Source organism: Rattus norvegicus, chromosome 5, assembly GCF_036323735.1.
Source record: "Rattus norvegicus strain BN/NHsdMcwi chromosome 5, GRCr8, whole genome shotgun sequence".
Lineage (NCBI taxonomy): Eukaryota > Metazoa > Chordata > Mammalia > Rodentia > Muridae > Rattus > Rattus norvegicus.
This window is the reverse complement of record NC_086023.1, coordinates 152118481-152137799: the sequence shown is the minus strand read 5'-3', so window position 1 is coordinate 152137799 and position 19319 is coordinate 152118481. Positions and strand designations below refer to the sequence as shown.

General features: G+C 52.5%; 1 protein-coding gene across 2 annotated transcripts in view; it reads left to right on the top strand.

The window, feature by feature from the left end:
• Man1c1 (mannosidase, alpha, class 1C, member 1) overlaps positions 1–19319 on the top strand; it is a 139899-nt gene that overhangs the window by 59938 nt on the left and 60642 nt on the right. For both annotated transcript variants that reach the window (XM_063288064.1, NM_001108687.1), the window contains exon 2: positions 3740–3836. In XM_063288064.1, the coding sequence (XP_063144134.1) occupies positions 3740–3836 (97 nt within the window). The remainder of the gene's footprint in view (positions 1–3739; positions 3837–19319) is intronic.

Sequence of the window (19319 nt, the reverse complement as noted above, 5' to 3'; positions counted from 1 at the left end):
TCACCTAGGATCAGAATGTCTCCGTGGTGGGCTTGCTTACATCAGTTTGGCCTGTGGTCTGCGGAGAACTGTTTGGACTGTTGGTTGATGTGGGAGGGGCCCAGCCCACCGTGGGCAGCACCATTCCCAGGCTTCCAAAGTGAGCAAGTGAATCAGTAACAACAGTGCATCTCCTGGGCTCTGCTCCAGTTCCCGTCCCTACTTCCTCAGTGATACACTATGACGTGGAGCTGTAATTTCTCCAGCTTGCTCTGGTTACAGCATTTATCACAACAGAAGGAGAAACCAGACCGCTCCACGTGGGAACCTTTTCCTGCCCATCTCCATCACTACCCGTCATTGATGAGGCCTCCCGTCTCCCTGCATCCCTGCCACTGCTTTTACTGTCATCTTTCTGCGTCCTTATGCAGGGCTTCAAGTTAGTGATTTGCAAGAGCTTAGAACAAAAAGGATCAGAGGCAGTCAAAGTGAGTTCTCCAAGAGCAATCCTGCCAGCCTGAACCCGTTTTCCTTCACTGAGAGATGGGTTTTGCCCACCTTGCCTGAAGGTTGGCAAGTGGTGCTAGATCCAAGAGGAAGCCCTCTGGTGATTCCTCGCCCTCAGCCCAGCCATTTTCGCTTACGCCCCAAGTCTGGGTTGGCACACAGATGCCAGCCCGTCTAGGCTGAGTTTGCCCGAAGCAGGCAGACATAGAACTGCACGGTCAGATCTGGTTCCACAAAGATTAGGATAGCGTAGGATGGGAGGCAGAAATGGGTGTCACCAGATGTGGCAGACAGAGTCTGGTGAAATGGGTGTCACCAGGGACAAAGGGCAGACCGGCAGCTGCAGGGTGGCCAAGGCCGGTTGATACTGTGTGTCTGATTTTTTTATCAAAATGGGTGATGACATCACAGGGTACCGGAGGGGAACGTGGTGTGGGAAGGTTTGTGGTCACAGAGGGTGCTGTGACTGAACATGGGGGACTCGGAGGTTAAGCTGGGGGGAACCTGTTGACATAGCAGGACAGGACTGTTCAGCTAGGGGGACAGGAGACTTGGGTCCCTGAGGGGAGTGTGTGTGGTGTGAAAGATGCTTCTTGACAAGGGGAGAACAGATTAGATGGATTCAGGAAGGATTTGTGGGGTATTCAAGGAGAGCAAGCTTAATTCTCTACTTAGGAACGTGGGGGAGACAGGACGTAGTAGCCTGAGTGACGACCTATGGGGTCTTGAGGATCTTAGGATCACATCACGCCTTTGAACGAGGTCCCCTGGTGTTCACCTTGTATCCCTACCTGTCTGACCCAGCATTTGGGACCCAGCAGACTCCTCTGAAGACTGTCTCTCTGAGCAGCCCTTTGGCAGTGGCTGGTTCCCACCCATATCATGGAATTCACATAGGGCCTCCTGCCCACCGGTTAAGTTGCAGGGCCAGTTTTTCTGTTTGTTCTTTCATTTGGTGCTTCAGCAAATACTTCACAAGCCTCCTCCATGTGCCAGTGCCAGAGCGTGGTAGGCAGGACACAGGAATAGGGGGGTACGGGGCTGATTTGATGGCAGTGGGAACAACCCTTGATCCCGGGCGCCAGAGTATCTTTGTGCTTGCTTTTGAGGCCGGGTCTCATGCAGCCCAGACTGGCCTCTAGCACACCATGTAAGCAGGTGAAATCGGATCGTGGGCTGCCTCAGGCGGTGCTGGGACTGACGACTCCCTCAGCCCGAAGGAAGATGAGCAGCAGGGAGAGGGGAGAGGGTGGAGCTGTTGAAAGAACACTGCCTCCACATACAGCTAAAACCGTAGCCCACGCCCTAGCAGGCGCTTGCTAGGTGTGTGCACGCTCATCCGGTGCCCAAGCATCTCAGCCTGAGGGGTGGCGCGTGCGTGTTTGAGGGTTTGCACACAGAGACAATTGTGTGCCTTCCCAGTCCATCCCCAGGTGACACGGAGATCATTTGTGCCTTTGGCCACCTCGGTGCTTCTCCACTGATGCAGCTGGCAGGGACAGCCTTGGGAGACACCTGGGAGGCTCATGACTCCTCCTGAACACTCGTTTCTTTCCACGTAGGGGTTGGTTCAGGGTGGGGTACGGCAGCCCACACAGCTCTGCTGTGGTTTGTGCTCTGAGATCTGCTTGCTGCTGCCTACCCCTCTGCCAACGGCAATGGCGGCGGGGGCAGGGGCAGGGGGTGCAGAGGAGAGAGGGAGGGAGGCTGGGGGTGCAGAGGAGGGAGGGAGGGACTCCATTCTTCCTCCACGCGCATACCCAACAATTATTCTCTGTTATTGCCAATTCGAGATAAGTAGAAAATAACAGAGGAGTGGGGGCGGGCCTCCAGACCCGTGCTGAGCTCTTGCCATGAAGCTGGCGTAAACCATGGGAGCAGAGAGCCGCACAATGGCTATGTGTGATGGGGGTCCACTGCTCTGGGCGACAAGACACATTCCAGTCTGGCTAGCTGTGCTGTCCTTCTTGGAGCCTTGGTGTCATCATTTGGGACGCGGGGACATGATGCTAGAGCATCCTGCGGGTCAGAGTCCAGGCCACACCCCTGTGAGGTCACACCCCTGTGGATGTTGGTCACAGCAGCAATGATTACCAGAAGAGGTGGCCTTTAAGCCTGGGTACCAGGGAAAAGGCAGACCACTGGGAGCACGGGGAGGGGGTAGGGTTGCCTTAGAGGCAGGCGCTGCCGCAGGAAACACAGAACGGAGTAAACCAAGACACGGCAGTGTTTGAAAACACTGAGAAATGGGGACCGGTTGAAGGCATGTAGTGGCTCGGTTAGCAGCCTGCTCACCTAACATATAGACCACCCTGCTCCCAGCCCCGAACCACAGGAGAGGGGCGGACAGGAGAACCAGAGGTTTAAGGTTAAACTTCGGCAGTAGAGTGAGCTACCCGGGCTACATGAGACCCTGTCTCAAAAACCAAGAAAGCCCTGCCCTGCCCCACTGTCACCCCAGAGCTCCGACCCCGCGGACCCTCCCTTGCAGAAGTGAAAGGAACGGAGTATAAAAGCAATGAGGGAGACTGTGGGACTCAGGAGCAGGGTGGGCAGATTGTCCCCGTGTCCCTCAGCCTCCAGGCTGAGTGTAACCAAGGAGCAAGCACCGGTCCTCCTGAGGAGCCAACTGAGTGACGGTCCTCAGGCACTCGGATAGTGTGTACAATGCCCCGGGCTGGGTTCTGTCAGGAAAACTGAGGCAAGGCAGGTATAGTGTCTGGCCTCAAGGAGCTCCTGCCCCACAGCCATACAGATAACAAATGACAATGACCAGCTAGCGCCCAAGGAGCCTAAGTCAGGCCCCATAGAGTCTCAGTGTCTTTTGGGGACAGACCTGTCACTTCTAAACCAGAGAGCGTACATCCCATTCCCAACCCTCTCACTCCCGAAGTCTGGGCCGGTTACCTCATTCCTGACCCAGCTCCTCACGTACATGTTGGCTTCCACACAGCTCTCCTGGGCAGTCTCCTACCACTGAACCACACTCCCCGCCCAAGAGTTTCCCCTCTTCTTTCTGGTTTTCCTCTTCGCCTCGAAGGAAGCCGGAATCCAGTCAACGCTTCAGGTTCCTCCTGGGAGACCCATGCGTGGTCTTCGGTGTGTGTGGCGTGACCTGGAGGGGGACTGCGGCTGTCTGCGCAGCTCTGACTGGGACTAAAGTCAGGCTGAGACCTTGGAAGAGGGGTACGGTGGGTGCCACTGGCCACCAGCATCGTCTCACCGGGGCCTGGTCCCCTGCTCTTTCCCGCAGATGATGCGGTTTTCGTGGCAGAGTTACCGCCGTTATGCGATGGGGAAGAACGAGCTTCGGCCACTCACAAAGGACGGCTTCGAGGGCAGCATGTTTGGTGAGTTGACACAGACCCCCGGGAGTCGAGCACAGCAGCTCCACTTTGGTCCATCCTTTCCTGGGCTCTCCCAAGCTTTCTCTGGACTCAGAGAACCCAAGTGCGTCTGTCCGCTCCTACATCCTCACCTCCGAGCAGTGGAGCTTGGGAAGGTGAGGATGGTGAGGGGTGGGGAGCATGGAAGACTGGGTAGATACACCTTATGGACGGTGGTGGCAAGGAGGCTTTGTCTCCAGAGAGAGCCAACAGGTGTCTAGAGAGGCCCCGTTCGGGCTGCCTTAGACATCCTTCATGTTGCCTGGTGACAGCAGCCACATGCCCTTCTGTTTCTCCTGCAGCCCTTTCTGGCTGTGCCCCCTCCCTACTGCAGCCTTCTTTGAGCCCAGAGCCCCCTCTGCATCTCCTGAAGGCTGCAAGCTCAGCCGTGTTTCGGATGTCACACCTCTACCTGTCACAGTGCTAGCTCCCGCTCCATGGGCCCTCTAGAGAGAAGACGCTGGGGACAGCCTGAGCATCTCCTTCCTTAAAGGAAGGATGACTCGCTACACCGGGTAATGGGTAACGGCAGCACCATACTCCCCACTCCTCACTCCCAAGGAATGCAGGCTGCTGGATTTGGATCCAGAGAAGCAAGCCTGATACGGAAGCCCCAGGGAAACCTGAAGGGTAGCTGGATGCCTGAGGCTGGGGCCTGCGTGTGGACCCCCCCCCCCCAGGATCTGGGTTGGCATTACAAGAAATGGAAACCAGACCTATATTCTCCTCCAGTAGTCAGCAGCAGGGATCCCTGCCTGTCTGGATGAGTCACCCCTGTGGCAGGAGCGAGGGATATGGATTTGAGCAACTTGGTGCATTTATGAATGGAGGAGGAAAGGGGGTCCAAAGAGTAGAAAGTGGGCAAAATAAACAGATTGCAGTTGCTCTGTCTCATAAATGCAGCCACTGCTGATGTCGCTGCTGACGACGCTGCTAGCGTCTCTGTCCATGGCCTTCCAGTTTTCCCTCTGTGCATTTTTTGTCTATACAGTTTGGACTCCATGGGAGGGACTTTTGTGTTGGCATTGGTGATTGTGGCTCAGGCCTTTAATCCCAGCACTCAGGAGGCAAAGGGCAGGGGATCTTTTGAGTTTGAGGCCAGCCTGGTCTACAGATTGAGTACCAGGATAACCAGTGCTATATGAATAAACCGTGTCTTGAAACAACAAAAACAAAACAAAACAAAAAAGAATGTGCGTTGGTCGGTTTTCTCATTTCTATGGCCAGATATTTGACAAACGTCAACTGAAGGAAGGGAGGGTTTCTTTTGGCTCACAGGTTAAGGGCACACAGTCTGGCTTGGTGGGAAAGGGCTGGGGCTGGAATGTGAAGGGGTGTTGTTATTGTTTCCACAGTGAGGGAGCAGTGAGAGGCACTCAGCCTTTTCATACAGTGTGTTCCCTGAGCAACACCGAGAGAGAAGTGTGCCTCACTGAGATCTTGAAATCCAGTCAAGTTGACAGTGAAGATTAACTGTCACGGAGTAGTTGTATTGCGTTTTTAAAAATCTTTGAGCCAGGCGTGGTGGCGTATGCTTTCAACCCAGCACTGGAGAGGCAGAGGCAGGCAGATCTCTGAGTTGGAGCCCAGCCTTGTCTACGGAGTGATATCTAGGCCAGCCAGGGCTCCATAAACTCTATCTAAAGAGATGAAGCTATAGTAACCATAGTGAGTACTGGAGATGCTTCTCCCTGTGTTGCCCAGGTTGAAGTTGAACTCCCGGGCTCAGACAGTCCTCCAGCCTCTGCTTCCTGAGTGGCTGGGACGACGGTCTCCTCAGCTCGTATGAAAGGACTTTACTGGTTTGGCTAACTGTATGGATGTGTCGCCGTGATTCATGAGACTCCCTCACTGATGGACAAAGGTTGTTTCTGTTTTATTCCGTTAAGAATAGTGTAAGAGTTTCACTCCAGACATAACCATTCAGGCATGACTTCCTAGAGATGACTCTTGGGATGTTTGGGGGAAGAGATGGTCTTGGGCCTCAGCATGAAGTATGAGGACTTCTGACAGGAGTCCGGCTGCCTCCTCTTTCCAGCACAGAGACCTGCCACTGGGTGTCTGCCACCTGCCACCATCAGCTCAGCCTCGAGGACAGGGAGCTGACATGGCTCTTCCCAAAGCTGTTGAAACGTGGACTAGCGGGCTAAGTGGGACTGTAATAAGAAAGTGTCCCCCTTTCTTCTCTGTAAAGGGGAACTGATGTTGTTGGTTGGGTGTCTATGTCTGAAACTGTGTCAGCATAGAGCCAGCTGTTGTCTAGTTTTACAGGAAGCACTTCTACGAGGGACTGGGATCAGTTAGGCTCCATTTGGTGCAGTCCCCAGGGTGTAGGGTTTAAGGCACAGCTCTTCAGAACTTCACTCTGTAAGGGAAATTGCTAGGCGTCCGGAACAATGGAAAGAACAAATCACCAAATCCAGCCCTGTACCACATTCCTGATTCCTTCCCAGACTCTGTAGGGGCTGTGGGGTGGTCTCTAATGCCATCAGTGACTTCCAGAGCCTGAGCCCCGTAGACACAGGATGCCCCAGGGTAGGCCGGAATAGGTAGATCCATCCTGCCCAGCCCCCTGTATGCAGTGCTCAGATGAGACAGGCTCCCACAATCTGGTCCTGGGGATCCTCTGGGTGCCTGCATGTGAGGAGGATCCTGAGTTCACACTGGTGCCCCCCTTTGCCAAGATATACAGGAGCTGTGGTGAGAATGGCCACTGCCTGAGTGTGGTCTCCCTGTGTGGCCCTTCCCCATGCCAACCACCCTATGCTGTCCCATCCTTCCTCAGATCAAAGCCGTTCTTTCTCTGAGGGCGGAAGCGTCTTGCTGAGATGTCTTTCCAGCCCCTTCTCGTGAGGCATCCCACTGTCCTCAGTAGCTTGTTCTCATCCACATCCGGCTCAGCAGGCCCCACCGGAAGACACTCCCAATGCCCCACTGGTTACCAGAGAAGACAGTCAACTCTTGGCCTGTCACTCAGGCCATAGAACGTGGCTTTCCCTTCCTCTGTAAGTTTGCCAGATGGGACACGTACCGCCCAACTGGATGGCAGAGAGGCATGGACTTCAGGTCCAGATAAGTTTGCATGGCTCTTGGCAGAGAGGGCAGGGCCTCAGTTTCCTGGGCCTGTGATAATCATAATTATTTTATACATTTTACACATTTTATTTGCTTATTTTGTGTGTGGGAGCACAGATTACAATTTGTGCAGGTGGAGATCTGCAGAATTAGTCATCTTCTATAACACGGGTTCTGGGGGTTGAACACTGGTTGTCAGATTTCTTGATAGCTGCCTTTATCTGATGAGCCATCTTGCCGGTTTTTCCCGAGATGATTAGTAGGGAGATGTGCACAGGACCCAGCCCTAAGCACCAAGGAGGCACATGGTCACTTGCTCTGACTGTTCCTGTCACAGAGGCCAGTCTTCAGCCTGGGACAGAGTGTGTGTGTGTGTGTGTGTGTGTGTGTGTGTGTGTGTGTGTGTGTGTCTGTCTGTCTGTCTGTCTGTCTGTCTGTCTGTCTGTGTGGTGGCAATGGTAGAAGAACCAGCCCCAGATTGGCAGCCACCATGTTTAGAGCAAGTGGCTTGGTGTACAAAAGCCCAGTCTCTGCCTGTGGAAAGGCCAGCCACTACACCTAGAAAGTAGGAGACTGAGAAGTAAGCTCACTGAGAGGCCCCGCCTCCACAGCCAGAGGGCGGGGAGTTAATACCACTCTGCTGTTCCTAGCTGTGTGATCTTGGGCTAGTTTCCTAACTTCTCTGGGCCTGTTTGCCCAGCTGCCCAGCGAGGCCCTAACAGTGTTTCCTTCCCAGGATTGATTTTAAAGGAAGTGGCCAGCACACACAAACAGAAGCACGTGCCTAGCACATAGGCTGCAGTCCTAGTGTAGGAAGGGCCCTGATGTCAAACTGTGCCGATCCTGTGTTGTGGGGGCACGCCCAGGTTCCCTGGACCCAGAAACCCATGTAAGGGCCAAAGGGCTGTCCCCATCCCGTCTCTGTTGCCCCTGGTAGGAACACAGTGGGCACTGCTCCTCCTGGCCAGTTCGTGCAGTGTCTTAGAATCCTGTAACAGCAGCAGGGGATAAACCAGCCTGTTGCCAACAGAAGGTTTGGGGTGTCCAGGGCAGGCAATCAGTAACACCCCATCTTCGGACTCTGCGTGAGCCAGTCACGACTGCACTTGGTGATCGTTCACCGTTCTGTCTGTGCAGTGTGAACTCAGCACCTTCCTCACAGGAGCGCCACAGGACAGAGCCTTGTTACCGCCGGAGGGGCCCTTTGATGGTGCAACTATTCCATTGGTTTAGAGTAGGGGAACTGAGGCTCGGCATGGGGAGAAGGGACTTGCTGGAGGTGACAGCTTGGGTTAACCCTAGTGGCTGGCATCCCAATCCACTGCACTTCGTAACACCCATCCGGAGAGTAACCGGATTGTCACCTGTGGCCTGCCACTGTGGCCAGGTCACAACCAGATGTATATAAGCTCAGAGCTTCATAAAACCGTCTTTCAGGAGGTGTAGGTTGGGGCCAAGAGTCCTACTCGCTCTAAGTACACTTCCTTCCAGACACCAGAGCTGTGCTCCAGTGCACTCTTGTCCCTCGTAAGGTGTCATTTACCCGCATTGACCCAGTGTGCTTCATTTCACAGGCAAGAGGACAGAGCTACCAGGACTTGGCAGTGTAGGCTCCAGAGCCCTACAGTAAGGTGCACACAGTGTAGCAGGACAGAAAGCTGCCTCAGGGTTAGAGGCATCTCCCCCCCTTCCTCCACCCACCACAGCTAGGGTCCTCATCACCTGTCCCTCAGCGTCTTTACTGGACATGAGCGGAGTTTTTAGAGCTCAAAAGACTCGTCTCCCACCTAGAAAATCTGCCCAGCAACCTCAGGAATATCTGCTTGCAGCCGTGCCATTGGCTGTCTGGGCTGAGCTGCAAGGAGCAGGGGTTTGAGAGTCAGGCCAGCCTGGGTTTGAATCCTGGGTCTGCCGCTTACTTGTCCTCCAAACCTGGGGTTAATTCCTTGACCTCTCTGCACCAGTTTCTCCATCTGTGCAATGGGTACAGCCTCAGCCTCATCCGGTACCGGGATCAGAGGCAGCTGATGTGTTAAACACCTGGCGCAACACCTGCCCGCGCGCACACTCGTTAAATGGAAGCCGCTGTCAGCATTCTACTTGCTAATTAATAATAACGACTCTGATTCTAATCCAGGCAAGAGCAGCGTCTGGCACGCAGCGGGCTCTTGATATATTGTACAAAGAACGAACAGCCTGCCACAGTCTCTGCCTGGACCATTTCCTCTTTGTTCCCAGGCTGGCTCGGCCGTACTCCGCTCTCTCATCCCCTTCAGCGGCCTTGACCTCCTGCCTGAAGCACACTCACTCAGAATCAGCAAAGAGGCCAGGGGAAGTGGCTGTCCTGCTTGGTCAGCAAATCTGGTCCCGAGTCTTCGCCTGAGAGGATAGAAGTGTCACTAAAAGTGATATTCCCCAGCTCCAGGCTGAGCCTCAGGGCGATTGTGAGAGCCCCACATTGGATTTTGTCTCTGCCCACGGATTCCTCTATAGAAATGCCGGCCCAGTCCCCATCGAGGGGATGATTTATAGCCCTGAGTGAGTTAAGAGGCGAAATGAGTACGGTGTGATTTTCAGATCACGGGCCGGCCGCGTTCGGCCTTGGCAGAGAGAAAAATCATCTTTGCCTTGTAAACGAGCAAATAGGATGTCGAGGAGCAAATAAATCCAGACCCAGAGGTGTCACTTTTACAATTGCTGTGGGGCGTGTGGCTTAGTAGTGCCACCTCATGCTGCTCACACTCTCCTGGGTGCAGGCGCACACCGTTGCACACGCCGCTCCTCCCCAGCCCATGGAGCTCCCTTTGGAGAAGCCAGTTTTGCCAACCGAGGAGTCTGGGAAGCATTGCCGGCTTGCCCACATCTCTACCGTGCCTCTGAGTTTGGTTCTGGAAAATTCCACCCCTGGCACTCCCCAGACACCCACCCCTCCTCTCACGTTTCCTTTTACCTCTGTGTGAGGCTGGACGGTCGGCACACAGAATGGCATCAAACATTAAGAGGCTTCTGGCCTGGTCTGGGGAGATGCTCAGTCAGTTAAACACTGTGTAAGCATTCAATTCTCAGATCTGATGTTAAAAATGGCGGGCATGTGACGCATGCTTGTAACCCCAGCACTGGGGGATACAGAGACAGGCGGGTCCAGGGAAGAGGTGTCACTGGCCAGCTAGCCTAGTCTACTTGACAGTGTCTAGAAGTGAGGTAGACAGGCCTAGAGACACCTGAGGTGGCCCTCTGCCTTTCTTACGCAGGCACACAGATGCCTGCATATTAATACATACAAGAACTTTTTTCTCCATTGCACCTACCTGTCCCCTTACTGATGTCTTTTTTAAAAAAGGATTACATGTGTGTATTCATGTGTGTGGTTGTATGTGGGTACACACATGCTTCGGCACATATGGGGAGGTCAGGTCGCAAATTTGAGGAATCAGTTCTCTCCTTCCGTCATAGGGGTTCCAGGGAACATTAGGCTTGGAAGCAAGCGTCTCTACCCCATGAGCCATCTTGCCAGCCCCCCTGCCCCCCAGTGCCTAATTCTTCCCTTCGGTTAAGTAATAGCGTTTCAAGTTGTCTGGTGAAAATACTGCTTCTCTTTTATGGCCTGTTTTTTTGTTTTTGTTTTTGTTTTTTTTCTGGAGTTTTTCTTCTGGGGAAAGAAAAACATCTACAGTTCTTGGACCGGGCAGCTGGCTGTTCCGGCAAACTGTGCACACATTCCTGACTTGGGCTGGGGTTTGCTCTGAGAAATGACTGTCATCAACTTTGCGATCGAACGGCAACGCTGTCGTTCCTTGGACAGAGTAGGTCAGGCTGTTGGGGCAGCAGGCACCCTTCCAGGAAGTCACATGCTTTGGAAGCCCGGCAAGCTCCATCCAGAGGCCAGAGGGTGGAAAGGCACAGAGGAAATGAACTAGAAACTCAGGCCACTGGCAGATGTGCCTTGGCCTCGAGGAGGGTAATTGGGTGAAAAGTCAGCCGCCTCTCTTGTCCTCTGCGTCCCCCGTGTCCCCCTCGTCCCCCACATTAAAGGACAAGCTGGACCCACAGTCACTGGACAAGTGCTGCAGCCCCCTGAGGTCTCCCTGGGACCTTGAATGACAGTCCCTTAGCCACCTTCTGATGGTCAGAATGCCCCTCAGGTCACTGTGGGTGATTTCAGCATAAACATTCCTCTACCGCATGACTCACTGGGTTTTCAGGCTTACGGGCAGCTGGCCGGCCACTGGCAGGGCCCCGTTCACTCCCCCTGAGACCGCTTTCTCCTCCAAGCAGTTTCTAATTAAGATGCATCGTGGTCCTTTTCTTTTCCTTTAAAAGCCCTAGCACAGAGCAGAATTTATTTCTTTAGAAAATATAGTAGCAGGTTGTTGTAAAAAGAATTCTCAGGCGAGAGGCCTGGGTTGCTGTCCCAGTACTGGCACAGGCTGTCACCAGAGCCCACAATATCCTCTGAGCCTTGTCAGCATCCACACAAAGGACCTGTGCGCAGGGTCTCTGCCTCTGGGCTCCTGGTTGTTTATCAGGTGCATTCTCTGTCTCTGTGTCTCCTGTCTTTCTCTCTGTCTCTGCGTCTCTCTCTCTCTCTCTCTCTCTCTCTCTCTGTTTCTCTGCCTCCCTCTCTCTCTCTGTCTCTCTCTGTCTCTCTCTGCCTCTCTCTCTCTCTCTCTCTCTCTCTCTCTCTCTCTCCCTCTCTCTGCTATTGCTGATTCTCTTGGCATCCAAAATGTAAGCAACAAGTCCTCCTCCTGTGGGAGCCCAGTGACTCAGGGTATCTATTCCCAGAGTGAGTTACTGCCATGCATGAAATGATTCATATTGAAATTGACATTCCCTCCCCATGGCAGCGTGTTCCACCCACTCTCCGAAGACCTTTCTTTCCTTGGAAACAAGGCTGAGCCACAGCAACCAGCCCCCTCTCTTCTCACCACGCTGATGGCACGCACTTGCCAAATTCTCCAGCGAATTCTGTGACTCATTGGAATGTAGATTCACACCGTGGCCATGCCAATAGGATTCTCTACAGACGTCTGGTCTGGTCTGGTGCCCGAGGATGGGAGGATGGTATCCAGGGGCAGGGACTCTCACCTGATGCTTGGCAACCTGGATCTGAACCCCGACTTTGGAACATGGAATTGTTTGGAATTGTTTCTTATATGTAATTGCTGCCCATTTCTTTCCTCAGATTGAAGCATTTCCTGTTGGAGGAAGGTGTGGTTAAGACCCAGGAAGTAAAGGAAACTCACAAACCATAGGAAGCTCCTGAAACTTAAAAGATTTTCAAAGCCCTACCCCTACGGTTGTATCAGCAGTGACAGTTGCTAGGGAGGGGAGACTGTCCAGCTGTACCACTTGCAAGTCCAGCAGGGAGCACCAGGGATGCCACTTTCATGAGTTGTTACCTTGCTGGGGTGAGGCAGCTGCCTTTAAATCACTGGTGCCCATGTAACTAACCCCAATTAACCCTTGGTTCACGGGGCTGGATTTGAGAGACCATTTTCTTTGCTCTGTCATTATGTGTCTTGAGGAAAAGCCACAAAACATTTGCTAGAGGGAAAAAAAAACACTGAAACTCTTAGGTGTTACTTGAACATCTGCCCAGTAAAATCATAAACACACACCACAGTGAGATCTGCACAGATACAGCTGCGGACCAGCCGTGCAGACCAAGATAGAGATGGGTTCCTGGTTCTTTAGGTTCTTCACGGTCACTGGGTGCCCAGTGGTGGCTGCTGTTTTGACTCCTGACACCAAGGACTCTTTTTGTCTGATCTAAACTTTTATGTCCTGCGCCTTCTAGTCATGGACCTTATGCTCGTCATTCTGTTATAAACAGTGGTTGATTCTTTATTTTTTGTTTTTAAAGATTTATTTGTTTTATATACGTGAGTACACTGTACTGTCCTCAGACACAGCAGAAGAGGGCATCAGATCTCATTACAGATGGTTGGGTTACGTGTGGTTGCTGGGAGTTGAACTCAGGACCTCTGGGAGAGCAGTCAGTGCTCTTAACCACTGAGCCATCTCTCCAGCCCAGTAGTTGATTCTTTATCAGGTCCTCCTGCCAATTCTGCTGCTGGCCACTTTTGTTTCTGATATTTGTTAACTATGTATTAGCTACCGTAAATGACTTCTCGTTTTCCGTGAAATGGTGCATGGTGTATTTATGGAGGTTTTAGCCATTGCCCCAGTTAATTTTAGAACATTTGCATCATCTCCCCTAGAAACCCCATACTCATGAGCACATGGTTCTACTTATCCGATTTCCCTTCCCATCCTAACTCTGGGTGGACTGGCTAATTCTAAGCACTTTATTTAAATGCTATAATACGGTCTGACTCTGAACAGACCCCCACAGGCTTCTGTTTTGGATCACTTGCTTCCCAGCTTGTGATGCTATCTGGAAGGCTGTGGAGCCCTCCAGAGGCGGTTCCGAATGGTAGGAGTACCGCTAGGGGTGGGGCTTTGCAGAGTATACCTGTGCGGGCCATGTTGGGGATGGCACCCCGAGCGCCTGCAGTGTGGACTGAGTCACCCCCACCACATGTCTCCTCTGCCAAGATAGCCTGAGACCCTCTGAAACCATGAGGCAAAGTAAAGCTCCCTGCTGTTAAGATGTTGTGTAAGCATTTTTTCATAGCAACAAAAGTAACCAATACATGGTTTGTGTAACAGCTGGTCTTCGTAACTGGCTTTTTTCTCTGAGTACATTTTGTGTTTCATCCACAGAGTCCCATGTATTGGCCCTTTAGTCTTCTTTATTGATGACTACTTTCCCATTGTTTGGATTTGTCACAAGTGCTGGGTTGTTTCGGTAATCAACAGTACAGACCTTTGACTGTTTGCCATCGGGCTAGCCTAGTTTGCATTACCACCAGGAGTCTTCGAGGACGAAGAGCATTTTGGATACGTCGTCATTGTTGTCGTTGTTGTTGTTTTTCCTGGTGGGAATAGCAGGTGGTTGTGTGAGACACACTCCATATTCTATTGGGATCATACCGCTCAGTTTCTGAGCTTTACTGGGAAGGTACCAGTTTCGCAGAGTGGTTAAACCCGTTGGCAGCCCCAAGCTGGGTGAGAGCTCTCTGGTTTCTCTGCTCTCCTTGCCAGCCCTTGCTGTCATTGATATGCTGACATTAGCCTCCTGCATGGCGCCTTTCTCCTAGTCTCCTGCACTACCCACTGCTCAGTCCTGGTCTGCAGGGATCTTGATCTTTCTGCCTCCTCTGTGGGGGTGAATCCGGACACCCACAAATGCTTCTCGCATTAAAGTCCTCCTCCATCAGCCTCTCCCTCCCTGCTGCCTCCCCAGTGCTGTGGAATGGTGTCTCTGTTCTGCAGCCCACACCAATGTTATGGGTCCAGCTAGGGTGGACAGGGACGGAAAGTCTCCAGTCTGGGACTGCACAAGACACAGGGATTAGTGGGCAAAGGATTGACCTGGGAGTCAGGAGTCATGGCCTCCTCAGATTCTGAATCCACGTCACTCATTCAATGGGACCGGATCACGCTCCCTCTCCAGATGGTGACACTTTCCCTTGTGGCCATTATTGGGGTCACAGGCGTTGTCTCCTGTGTGCCAGACACTGTCCACATTGTGTGGACCTCCTAACAGGTGCTTGAGCTTGACATGTACCACGTCGAGGACCCCTCAACTTGCTCTTGAAGGGATGGCTCCCGAGGGTGGCTGCTTCTACACTCACACCAGAAACATAAATGTGAGTGGGGGGAGGCACATGGCACAGAAATACCCACGGGAGTGTAAATGAATTGCCTTTATTATAAATATGACAGTGGATTAAAGGAGCGGCCATATTTCGTTAGCTTATATTATTCCCCAATAACCACACAGGAAAAACCAATATTTATTCAAAGCTGCACTTCAATAGCTGAGCAGTGAAGTCATCTATATTTCCTTTCTATGCTAATCTGATTGCCTCCCAGCCCCATCCATGACACCTGCGTATCATTATTGATCTGGCTCTTTGGGCTTCGGCTGTGCTCCCATGGTCTCCTACCATGACCCCCTTCCTCGTGACCTCTCTCCCCCTCTCCCTCTTTCTTTTCTCTGATTGGTGGACGTCCTACCCACCATTGCCCAGCCATTGGGTGAACAGCATTTATTGACAAGGCAGAGAATAAATGGTAAGAACTGTTTACACACACTTGAGACAGGAGATTCTAGACTAAGCATTACAGTGCCGTGTCTGGATTGAAACAGGATATGCGGGCGGAGAAATCAGTATTTGAACAACACAAGGGTAACCTTTACGTGGTGCGTCAAAACATGCCTACAGAGGAAAGAGCGAGCAAGAGCGTGGCCCCCTGGGGTCTAAAGGATGCTCATCGTGGCTCAGGGGGGGCATGTCTGTTGGGAGAGACGTTCTTTGAGCATAAACACCATGTTTGCAGATGTAGCTTAAAGTCCCTGCTCCTGCCCTGCTCAGGAACCAAGGGCGCCTAGCTTCTCAGTTCTCAGCTGCTCAGAACTCCAGGTCCCACCCGGTACCGTATAGACACCTCGAAAGAAAGAACGAGGTCGCTTTGGTGCGCTTCTCCCTGGCTGCTGAGAGCCCCTGCAGCTGGGTGACCAGCAGGGGGTTCAGGGATGGGGACTTCAGGGCCAAAGGAAACAGCACTCAGCCACATCCCCTGTGCCACCAGCCAGGGGCCTCTGGAGCAGGAAGATCGCTTTCCACACTCCACAGAAGGCAGCCCTGGCGAGCATTACCAGAATCAATAGGCACGATGACATTTTCTGAAAGAGCCCCGAGGAGACAAAGAGCCCCGGAAGTGTGCTGTCAGCACAGCCTGGTGCTAACATTCAGGTTTGTCTTTTTCTTCTCATCAAGTCTGAAAGACAACGTGCAGTTCTCTGCCTGTGGCTTTTGTTTTGTGTTTTAATGACTGGATAAGACATAATCGTGTTCTCCCCACCCCTTCCCCCTGACCATGAATTCTGGGAATAGTCCACTCGAGGTCTTTGCCGTTGTCCTTCCCGCCTGCTGGCCCTGAGGAGGGAAGGACAGAGGAAGGGAGCCATGTGGCTCAGGCCTCCTGTCTATGTCACTTCCTGGGTATGGCTTGGCCTAGGCCCCCGCTCCTTAAATAGCTGTCATCCAAAACTGCGTCTGGACATTGTCTCAAGACAAATAGCAGGGGGGTGGGGGTAGGGTACAGACGGAGTTGGAGTTTCATTTGACATCTGTGTGTACTGAGTCCTCACTGTGCACCCAGCTGGGAGCCGGGAGTGGGACAGAGAGGAAAACTGAAAACGAGCCAGCCCAGCAGGCTCATGGGAGGGTAGATATGTGGTGCCCATGTCTGCCACCAATGAGAATGTGTACAAAAGGCAACATCTACCAGAGACCCTTGGGGTGTCCGAGGAGGGGCACACATCCCATTCCTGAAGCTCTAAAGCTATCATCACTTTCCCACTAAGCTCCGTACCTTACACTGTAGGAACCACAGAGGGGGTGGCATCTGGAAGCTGTTGTGAGAGCGCAGGTTCTGTGAGTGCCAGGTTGCTGGGAAGGTACAAGCCGACAGATGACAGTGAAATCTCTTACAGGTGAGGCATAGCACAGGCCACACCCCGGACACTGTCTGACAGGGGTTGGGAGTGGGGTCTGGGAGTCAGAGATCTCTGTGCACTCAGCAGTAGATTGCCCCTCGCAGTTCTGCGCAGGCTGACATCTTCATTAAGCATAACACGTGGGACCCATGGGCTCACAGAATGTTTTAATTTCAATTTCTTTCCAGATCAGAAGAAAAAAAAAAGCATGGGTAATAGCGTACCCAGATGAGATCAGACACATCTTTATCCTGACACAGTTGTAAATGATTCTTTTCTTTCTTTGTATCGGAGAAAGGGACACCGGGTGCGGTCGTGTAGGCTTATGGTCCCCACATTTGATGTGGAGGCAGGAGGAATAGTTCAGAAGTCTAGCCTGAGCTAAGAGTGAGCACTTGCCTCAAACCAGAAGAAAGAAAAACCCGAGAAAGGGGCCCCAAAGACAACCTTGCACAACCCCAGGAAGTCACAGTGGCCCTGCTGTGTAGACCTGCCTTTTCCTTCTGGTGGATCTGAAACCTGGGCCTGCTCAGACCGCAAGAGAAGGGCCTGTCTCACTGATGCCCCCAGAGCTGACCGAGGACCTCAGTAACAGCTTGTTTCCCCATCTCTTTAGACACTGGTTTCCTCATCCTGTAGACACTTCCTCTTGTGCTTCAGCCATCACATCTTAAAGGGGGAACAGACTCCAGGAGGTGACCCACCCTCGCCACATAGGTAGTCAAATCCAGGCTGCCTCCAGGCTGAGACCGCTTTCTCTCCTGGCCCGTGGGGGTGTGGGAGGTGGGGGGTACAGGACCATGGGTCTCGGACAGCCTCAGCGTCAGGCTCAGAGGCACCCTGAGGAGGCAGGACTGGGGCTGCTCCACCCACACTGCTTGCCTTGGTACCTGTTGTCCCTCTTCCCTGCATTGGGATCTAAAAATAAAGCCAAAGTAACCTTCCTCCCATGGAGGATGAGAAAGAAAATCCCGAACACCCCAGACAAAGCTATCACTTGACATTCTCTTGCCACCCTAAGAGGCTGCGGCTCCTGGCTAATGAAGAAGACTTCTGTGGGAAAACTGAAGCCCGCTTTCTTGCCTGAAGCAAACCCTGAAGTGGCTTCATTTGAAGGGCTTGAATTCCCAAACATCAAACTCCCTCAGACCAAGAAGCAAGTGCAAAAAAAGTTCCTGCAGTCTTAGAAAATGTATTCTCTGGGCTCTGCCAGGTTCTGGGGGCTGGCTGTACATGTCTCTCCTTCAGGGAGCAGGGAGTGGGGGCAAGTCTGGGCAAGTCTCCAGGGTCCAGCCTCCCCTCCCAGAGCATGTTGGAATGGATAGCTCAACCCACTCACTGGGGAAGAAGAGAACCCCCTAGGGTTGGGCAGTTAAGCTGACTAGATAGGAGTTCAGGCCAAACCTGATGTATGCTGCCTGTGTTAACCTCGGAGATGTGAGTTAGCATTCCTGTGCCTCAGTTTCCTTTCCTGGAAACATAGGAATTGCGGTGGTTATGAGAACGGGCTTAGTTAACGCACTCAAGGATGTTTTCTGACATTGGTGCCTTTATTATTAATCTTGGGGTTTTGGTTTTCTGAGAGAGTCTTCTGTAACTCAGGCTGGCCTTGAACCCTTCGTTGTAGCTCTGGGTAGCCTTGAACTCCTGATCCTCCTGTCTCCGTTTCCTTAGTGCTGAGATTATGTGCAAGAGCCACTGTGCCCAGCCCCCATCACCATTATGATCTGTCTATGGAGCCCTTCCCCTGCTGTGCTATCTATGACTCCTTTGACCCACCTTCCCTTGAACACGGGCTCACCAGCTTTGAAAGTGAGAACTATATGGTGAAGCTATTCCTCTTTTAAAAATCACTTTCTATTTGTAAAGCTGTGTGTTTGTACACATGAATGCAGTGCCTGCAGAAGCCAGAAGGGGGCGTCATATCCTCTTGAAGCAAAGTTACAGGCCCTTGTGAGCTGCCTGGTGTGGGTGTCAGGGATTGAATCCAGGTCCTCTGGAAATGCAATGCGTGCTCTTAACCACTGAGCCATCTCTCCAGCCCAAGCTTGACCAAGCGTCCCCCCTGGTACTCATACCTCCCATTGGAGTTTTTGGTAATGTGATCTTTGGTTCCATCCACAACAGATCCAGCTGGGAGGGTCTGGAGTTGGCCTGGGAATCTGGGTTGAGCACAATATCTCTGCGTATGATGGTTCTGATATCCAGACCAGGTAAGCGAGCACTGGCACAGAACCAGGTCAGGGCCCTGAAGTAAGTGACTAGCCCCGGCTAATTGACCTAGATAGGATTTTGGCACCTCAAGCCCCCTACTCCCATTCCGTAGGTGACAAGTCTGCCTTGTAGCTGGGCTCCTGCTCTACCGGGGACAGTAGGGGTGGCCTGGGAATCAGCCATATGTGCAGTGGCTTTCACTCAGCTGGTGTTGGCTGACTGCAGAATCTGCACACAGCAGGGAGAGCAGTTGTAAGACGCTGTCTTCCAGCTGGCCACTTGCTAAGTACTTGAGACACCCCACCCCGGTGGAGAACATCTCCCACCAACCTCCAGGCTGTTTCTAATGCATTGGGAAGGAGGGGCTAGGGCTATGGGTGGATATCAGCTTCCTATGGGACTTCGGGTCTCCTGATAAGAAAAACCTCGAAGGCTAGCAAGATGGCTCAGTGGGTGAAGGTGTTAGTGGCCAAGCCTGGCAGCCTGTGTTGGATTCTGGGAGGCATCGTGGGACACAATCGAAGATGGAAGGAGAGACCTGAGTCCACAGAGAAGGAAGCCAAGACTTTGTCCTTCATGTGTCC